This window comes from Cryptomeria japonica, chromosome 11 (assembly GCF_030272615.1).
Source record: "Cryptomeria japonica chromosome 11, Sugi_1.0, whole genome shotgun sequence".
Lineage (NCBI taxonomy): Eukaryota > Viridiplantae > Streptophyta > Pinopsida > Cupressales > Cupressaceae > Cryptomeria > Cryptomeria japonica.
The window spans coordinates 535441154-535449844 of record NC_081415.1 but is presented as its reverse complement, the minus strand read 5'-3'; the positions used below and the strand labels follow the sequence as shown (position 1 = coordinate 535449844).

The 8691-nt window shown below is 28.6% G+C and overlaps 1 protein-coding gene across 1 annotated transcript; it reads right to left on the bottom strand.

The window, feature by feature from the left end:
• Positions 1–5486: 5486 nt before the first annotated feature.
• Positions 5487–7682, bottom strand: LOC131860301 (WUSCHEL-related homeobox 9-like). The gene is made up of 3 exons (XM_059214696.1): positions 7406–7682; positions 5935–5987; positions 5487–5723 (listed from the first exon to the last, which is right to left on the bottom strand). The coding sequence occupies exons 1-3, from the start codon at positions 7680–7682 to the stop codon at positions 5487–5489; spliced, it is 567 nt and encodes a 188-aa protein (XP_059070679.1).
• Between the last annotated feature and the right edge of the window lie 1009 nt (positions 7683–8691).

Below are 8691 nucleotides of genomic sequence, written 5' to 3'. Positions count from 1 at the left end.
TATATAAATGCATTAATTTGTTGTAGATTTTTTTTCATTGAGATTTCCACATAAATATTGTGTTATTGTGTTCTTATGTGCACGAGTGTTGGAATTTAATAAATTATTATATCGTGGTTGATAAAGTTTAAATTAGTAAGAATCATTGTTATATAGATTTCCCCCTCTTAGTATAATCATATGCTCTCCACATTTAAATTCACTAGTAATCTTATTTTTATGTATGTTGAAATTTTGATTCTTTACCTAAACATATTCAATGTGTAGAATTAGGTGGTAAGTACTATAAATCTTTTAATAGTTTTTCTTGGTTGATTTTTATACTATTTAATTAATAAAATTTATTAGAATCCTATATTTAAGGATTCTTGTCATGTATCTTCTTCTAATTAATTTATTTTTATAAATATTTAATCTAAAAGTAAGCTTACGCTTGAAATTGATGAATACCATATAAAATAATTCAACAAATAAAGTGGAAAATTAGTGGAAGAATTTTTTTAAATGTTGATATTCCTTATTATTATTCTTGATACTATACATATAATCTATTTAATTCTAGAATTAATAATGAGCCCACCACAAATCTCAACTTTATTTTAGTTATAGATAAAGATAATGATTTATATATTTTTGAATATCATCAAAATCCTCTTGAAAGTTCCCGTCCATAGATTGATGATCCATTTCAAGAAAAAATGAATACACAAGAATATATCCCCTAGGCTTTTATGGTACTACTTGCTTGACTTTATTGGTATTCCAATTTTTTATAGTTGATACCTTGGATTTAAGGGTAAATTGCCAAGTTACATGAATATAGCGCATCATCTAATAAGGGTCATATATGGTACTTTATTAAGGTCTCATTTAATTATTATATGGACGATGCATATATTAAAATAAAATTCTTTGTCTTGACCATAGAAAGATTATGAGATATATTTCTATAAGAAATTGTCAATTTATGGTTTACAAACTTGAGACAAATTGAAGATAATATATAATGATTACTATAAATATATTCTTGTTGTTGATTTATCTATTCATAATATATACATTATATCTAAAATGGATCTGATAAGTTAGTCTATAGATTCCATGTTCCATTGACTAAATTTATAAAGCAATATGTTCTTTTTTATATTGTACCATACATTTAATTTAGAGCAATATATAAATAAGAGATAAAACATCTAATTATATTTAGGAGGCAGGTGACATGCATGATAATATTAAAACAAAATCTACATATCTAAGATGTAGTTAAAAAATACATACAAGAAGAATTGTCAAAGAAATGAAATGGAGCATATTCCACATTAAGAGGAACCTCCTAATAAAATAAGAAGTGACCTCCTAAAAATTATGTTAAAAACTTAATAAATTTAACATAGAGAAGAAAATCAAAGGTGAAAATTGAGAACCTATTTTCCCTTAGTAAAAAACATAGAGAAGAAAATTGAAGGCGATCATTTTCATGATAGATATAAAATTTAAGATTGGATCTACTCTCTAACAAAAGGAATTTAACAAGCTTTTATGAAATTTTTTAATTCATAATTATTCTTCACACTAATATTTAGGTGTTTTCTTTCTTGCTTTGGTAGGATATCAAATTTGAAATTATTCTACTTCTAGTTAATGAAGGATTTTTTCTTATAATTTAATGTTATTTGAAGAAATTTTCGCTTTAGGGAATCATAGACCTAAAATTGTACTATGTTCCAATTTGTTTTGAGCTTAAGACCCAGTGTTACTTTGTCTCACTCCATACTTAATTTTTCACATGTCTAGAAATTCCCAAGGGAGGATGAATTAAAAAAAATAATATTCATAAACCCTAATTAAATAATCTATTTAGGTTGGTTTATTCATTACACCAAGATGGCATTGCTTTCACATTTATATTCTTTGTGCAGTAAATAAATGTTATGATGATATAATTATTTTTCTTTATCAAGTGGTTCATAACCAAATTTGTCCATATATGATTTTTTGAGAAGTGTTTTTTGTAACTTTAGATGTTTCAATGGGAAAGTGGGCCTAATAGTCACTAGTTGGTTGATAGAATTTTTAAGTCCCAAGGATAGTGTGAGCATGTGACAATTGTCATCACTTTTCACCTTTGTGAATCATTTAGGCCTTTCAATTTCATTTTGATTGATTTTACTTTGGGTGCACCTTGTAAATATAAAATATTATTAGAAAGATTCTAATTAAATTTTGCATTCAAAATGTAGATGGAAAAGAAAACCTTTCCTATGGCATGGAGAAATTTGGAGCACACACAAGACGTTCTTATGTAGCATTATCTATAGTTGTTGAAGGAGGAGTATATATCAAAGTGTCAAGAAAGGTGCCTAAAAGTCATTTTAAAGCTATTTTATATTTAAGAATAGTTTAGTTTAAGATTGAGTATAATTTGTATTACTTTCAAGTCTATAAATACTCTCTTGAATCTCCTCAATTAGTGAAATTGAACTAGGTGCAATAGAATCTACATATAATTTTCCCTTTTTAATTTATTTGCTCAAAATGATTTGGTATGCCCAATATGATATAGTAAAATAGAGTTGAGAAAGTTTTGGTGCTCTATTTTTTTTGTAAATTACTACATTATTTTTTTATATCAACAAAGGGCTGAGGCTGGAAATATTAAATTAATATAAGCAAAATATACATAATAAAAGTTTAAAAGTATTTTGATAAAACAAGCCCAAATTAAAATATACAAGAAATGTCTAGAAATCAACAGGGGCCTAAACTGAAAAACCTTCCTTAAAAAAAAGAGTCTAACATATAACCAAGGAACTATCTTAAACTTAGATTGATAAAGAAAAAAAAACTAAAATATCCTAACCCGACCTTGAAGAGCCACTACAGGGCATAAAATTCACAAAGCAGAAGATGGAGGACCTGAGGAAGGCAAAGAAGAACCTGGGGTAATTGAAGTGTCCACCCAGTGGACAATCATCAGGATCTTCAATCTACCCCAAACAAGTTTTGGTGGTTTTGGAAAGCATTCAATCTATTTTGTTGGCTCAAGGCCCCCGTGAGAAAAGACTTCTTTTAATTCTACTTCCCAATCTTCTACTCTCTCAACCTGAGCTAATTTTGTTAGACTATGAAACTCTAAATACTTATCCAATTTTCCTTAGTGGTTTTTGTCATCTTGAATATTGCCCAAGGGAAATTGGAATTCTCTCTTATGATGAATTTCCTTTCTTTAAAGATCTTTTCATCCTCAAAATATAAAATGGGAAATTTCGAATAGTAAAATTGAGGTTTCCCATTTTGAATAGTAAAATTGAAATCTATTGGCAAAGGGATTGTCAATTTCTTGTTTATATTCTCCAGGACATTTCTCAGACCTCCAAGCAAATCTGCCATGAATACTTTCTTGTAGAACTTCTCTGTTTTGTCCTTTGGCAATCCAAAGTGGAGGAGAGTAGCTACGAACACTATCAAGATTTCCATATTGATCTTGAACTTGTGGTTTGTTCTCATAAAGTTATGTTAATTCCTTCATTATTAATAATGATATTTTAGTCTAATTTCATGGTGGTTAATTTAGATTGTAAGAGGAATCACATTAGGCTATGTTATGATATTTCTTGAAAATATTTGTCAAAATAAAAAATAGAACAAACTATTTTGAGGGGGTGATCTCTAGTAATCATATTATAAGACATGAATTGAATATTAGATGATATATGCTTTGGAAAAACTTATCCACCTTTATTTGGAAGTTTAATTATGTAAGGAAATACTTATTCATCCTAATTAAAATTATTTAAGATACTGACCATAATTAATGCTAAGGTTAAGCTTACAACAAGTTCTCAACCTATTATACTTAGGAATATATAGTATTAGGTTCTTTTGATTAGTTAGAATATTAGGCACCCAACAAATTAGTACTTTGTTGGCATTCATTTGCTTTAATACATTCTCAAGATTGAAGGATGTTTTAAATCCAATTAAATGTGGAGTTTATATTTGTATTTGCTTCACACAAAAGGTTGAAGAAAATTTGTAACATATTAATATATTACAACGTTCATTCTTAAATAGCATGTGAGATTCATGATTCACTTAGAGTATGAGTGTTTTGAGTTGGTATTTTGCAATGTGAAGTGTGTTTAAACCGAACTTAACTATGGAATTTGCATCCAAAATCATTCAAATGAATTTTGTACAAATTTAATCACTATGTTGCTAGAAAGTAGTTAAGGATAAGGAGCCTACATTAAGAGTGATCCAAATTTCAAATATTTGTGTTGTGGATCATTTATTGAGTGGTTCTCTCTCTCTCTCTCTCTCTCTATATATATATATATATATATATATATATATATATATTTTACATTGTAACTAAAATCTAATTCAAATTTTACCCCAATTGTCTTCGGACATGTAGTGTCACGGTTTAAACACTTCGTTGGTGAAGCGGCCACCAAGGTTCAAATCCTTGCTAGGCCATTGTGCTCGCAAGGCCTTGTGCCTTCGCTGGGCAATTGTGTTCGTGGATTTGAACAAGTGAAGTGTGGGGATGAGGTCCCTTGTTTGTGGCCTCACCGATTCATAGCTCTGGGTCAAAAGCATTCATGTGGAGCCGGAGGGCGTGTCGTGCCAGCGTCACCGGTCACGTTAAAAAGTTTACCAGGCATAGTTTAAAAAAAAAAAAAAAAAAAAAAAAAAAATCTAATTCAAATTTTACATTTTTTTGCTAACCTTTAGCTTTTTCACCCATGAATAATAAATTGGTCATGAAGACAATTGATCACAACTTAGTTCTTCAAAAAAAAAGTTTGTCTAAAAAATTATTATGGTAATATAAAGTTTGACATCAATTCTTGAGAATTTAATAAAATTCATCACGAAGAATATTAATTATATTTAATCTTATAATTAAACGACTCAACATTTTTTTTCTTTTTATCTAAAAATCGATATTTACAACCTCAAAATCATATAATTGATATTTAATAGATTTTAATAAGAAATATCATATGTTTGTTGAATCTTCAGATTTCATTTTCTATTTGGTTTCCATAAGAATGCCCTACCTAATCTAATAAAAACTAAGTGAAAATAGAAGAACCTAAAGGGTAAAGTTAGTAAAAGTATAAAAGAGCCACCCACTCCACTTAGTCAAAGTTCAAATACAAATTTGATCGTATACTTTACCAAAATATCCAGAATTGTGAGCTTTACCAAATGTTTGAAGTCAGTCATGCTATAATTTTTCTCAAATTATAAAGTGTAGTCTGAAGCAACAAAAAAAATAATATAACCGACACATTATAGCTAATACACTAAATAATGCACTGCCTGTTTGTAACCAGCATATTTATCTCTCAAACCATTAGCTAACGACTGAAGTTTTCTTTTTTTAGTTTAAAAACACTGCACGCTTGTTATATAGGTTGACACAATAGTTAAGTGCAAATTTTGAGAAACCGAATTGAATGTTTAAAATATTAATCATTTTTACATCCAATGTTGGTTGGATTAAGAGGGAATAATTGCAGAGTTTGCACCGTTTCATTTACATGTTCACATTCCCCATATTGTGTATATTGTGTTGGCCTGGATTCTCCTAACCTAATGTCCATTGACCATTCTCCATTTCTTGAATTTATGTTTGCAGGCCATACTAATTCTACGTTTTCTACTCTCTCTTCGGGAATGCTCCACTTCTTATTTGCTTCTGTTTCCTGCTACATCAAAATTATTAATAAATATATGTATAAAATATATAGAAAATAAGTTTTTTTTTTTTATAATTTATGATGTTCAATCGTTTGTACATAGATCTACAAATGATTTATAGCAATATATAATTACAAATGATTTATAACAATATAACACTACCCTTCTTATGGAAAAAAAGAGATTAAACAAAAAAGAAAAAGAAGAACTATTTACCTTATGTAATCCCATTTGCATCCTTGGCCATGGCCATCCAATTCCACACTGAGCTGGAGAAACCCAATTCAGAAACCATTAATTGTTGTAAATAAGGGAAAGGAATAAATTAATGGTGGATTAAAATTAGAAAGCTAGAAAGACATTAGACTACTGTTTTAATCTGGGAAAAATGTGAAGAAATTATCCAGAGCAGACCAGACCAATAGTGTCAGAAAAACAATTAAAATCATCGATTAAGGTAAAGAAGTCTGTAAATTTTAAGGTGCATAAGATATTCTGAACAAAGAGATGAATATGTTGATTAAGAGATCAATTTAGAAAATAATAAAAATATTGATATTTTTTTGAATTAAATTGTGTTAAATTATTCTTTTAAAGTCAATGTTTCTGATTGTATTTCATGATGAGAAATTATAAATTAATGACATTTTAAAAGGGAAACTAAAACAATATTATACTAATGCTATGATATTTCCACAATCCATGTTGTATTCTCTTAATTTTTTCTGGATTCGATTTGATTTGAATTTTCTATCATCTTTTAAAAACATTTAGAATCACACTCCCTGATTTAATTCAAAAAGAAATCATATATCTGAATAAAAATATTATAAAATGAGTCTCTCTATCTAATTGAATAATAATAACATTCTCTTTTAATACTAATCATTATTTATTTACATGATTATTTTTAAATTATACTAAATTATTACAATGATTTCTTATAGATTAATCAATATCTTATCTAGAGATCTTAAACTTTTATTTTCTAATATTTCCACCATTCTGAATGTGCTCATCATCAAAGAAAGAGCTTCAAATAATATTTTATTATAACTTTGACCTTGGGGTTATAGGCTCATCAGCAAAGAAACCTGAAATTTTATTTTCTAAGTGTTCTGGCATGGATAAAGGACTCATCATCAAGGGAAAGGATTGGAATTTTCATTCCTATTTTGGCTAATCAGCTCATCGTTAAGGAAATAGCACATTTTTTAGCATAGACTATCTGTTGACATAGTGATGATCTTATAATCATCAAGAAATCACAAATATTTCAATAAACCACAACGTAGACAATAATTTAACTATATATTTTGTTTATATTTATATAAATACAATGTGCAAAGTATAATTGAACTTCTATTAAGGACTATAAGATTGTTATCACATAATTCATATCATATAATCTAAATAACTGAATATTGTAGGTAATGCACTAGTTATATCTTTAAGCCTTTTCTATTCTTGTATCATTATTTACAATTTATTCATTGTTGGTATTATTTTGAGATCTCAAATTTGTTATGTAGATGTTCTACATTAACATTGTGGATCATATTCAATGATCTATCATCAAAAACATAAAAAATAATAAAAAAATGTCAAAAATCGAAAACCAATATCATAACTTACCCACACCCTTGAACAACATTGATAAAATGAGACACAGGATTTACAAATTTACCGTTTTTGTTTTGAGTGGGCATGGGTGTAAGTGAAGCCATTGTTTCATGCAGCCTCTTACGTTTGCCGAGTCTCTCACTCCCCTTACGATTTTGGAACCAGTAAAAGACATTTTTTGCTTGTATTTCTCCATATCTCATCAGACAATCAGCAATACGATGTATTTGCTCTGTGTTTGGACTGTGACTGCCTTTCTTATACAATTCCTCCAATATTTCCAATTGCTCCGCTGTGGGTTTCCATCTTGGAGCCGAATATCTTTCCATACTTTCAGCCATTTTCTTCAATCATAATGGAAAAGATTAACAGTTGGCTGATTATATAATCACATTCATTGTGGCATAATATTCTTTTTGTTTATAAGATTCTTGATCCCCTATTACGTAAAACAACGACGCCAAAACAAACACTACTATTTGTAACTGATGTGATGTGTGAGGTTGTGCAAAGCTGCCACTTGTGTAAATTTTCTCAACGCTTGCACATTCCAACAAGAGTAAGAAAACAAAAGAAGAATTTAAGAACAAGAAAAAGAATTATTTGAAGTGATTTGTTTCATTCTCGCATCTTGGCAGGTGTTACGTAAAATTTTATATTGCATGGGAATGATCACCCAAATCTTTGTTTTTCACGAAATTTTTTGTCCAATTGAGTTGTAGTCTTCCACATTGCTCGGCCTTTATTCGGAGACGTCGAGGGAATAAATTGCTGTCATTAACGCCTGTTACATCTTTTCTTAACTGAAAAAACACAGGTTTTAAAACTTATTTTTCGAACATTCTTTGTATATACTTCTCGTTAAAGGATTCTAACTGAGCCCTAAATGTATGAATGTATGTATGTATGTGATACATTGACTAAATGTGGTTTTATAAAACAATGGGTTGATCGTTGAAAATTTTGGTTATATAATATTTATTTTGATTAAGTAAAATTCGAAAGTTATTGAAACTTTAAAAGTTAATTCAATTATAGATGCAATAGTCATTATGGTTTTTGATAAAACCATAAAAAATTTAGTATAATATGTCAAGGATCGTAACTTATTTGAATTTCTAATAAGTGTGAGTGTATTGGGTAGCAAAGGACCATTATTTATTTGAATTTTACTTATTATTTGTGGAATTAATGATCAAATAGTTGTTTTTAAGTCTAGTTTTTATAGTGAAAACTGCATATGCATGCCCTTTTTCTTATATTTTGGGCCCACCACAACTAGGTTAACTTTTATACATCAACTTGTGTGTATGATGGCATTTTTCACACCAAATTTGCAAAAAATTCTTA

Bases quoted from the DNA above. Each gene is read 5' to 3' on its own strand.
- LOC131860301 (XM_059214696.1), bottom strand. From the start codon at position 7,682: ATGGCTGAAAGTATGGAAAGATATTCGGCTCCAAGATGGAAACCCACA. The intron at 5,988-7,405 runs GTAAATTTGTAA...GGGTTTCTCCAG, and splicing joins GCCCACTCAAAACAAAAACG to CTCAGTGTGGAATTGGATGG. The intron at 5,724-5,934 runs GTAAATAGTTCT...TTGATGTAGCAG, and splicing joins TGCAAATGGGATTACATAAG to GAAACAGAAGCAAATAAGAA.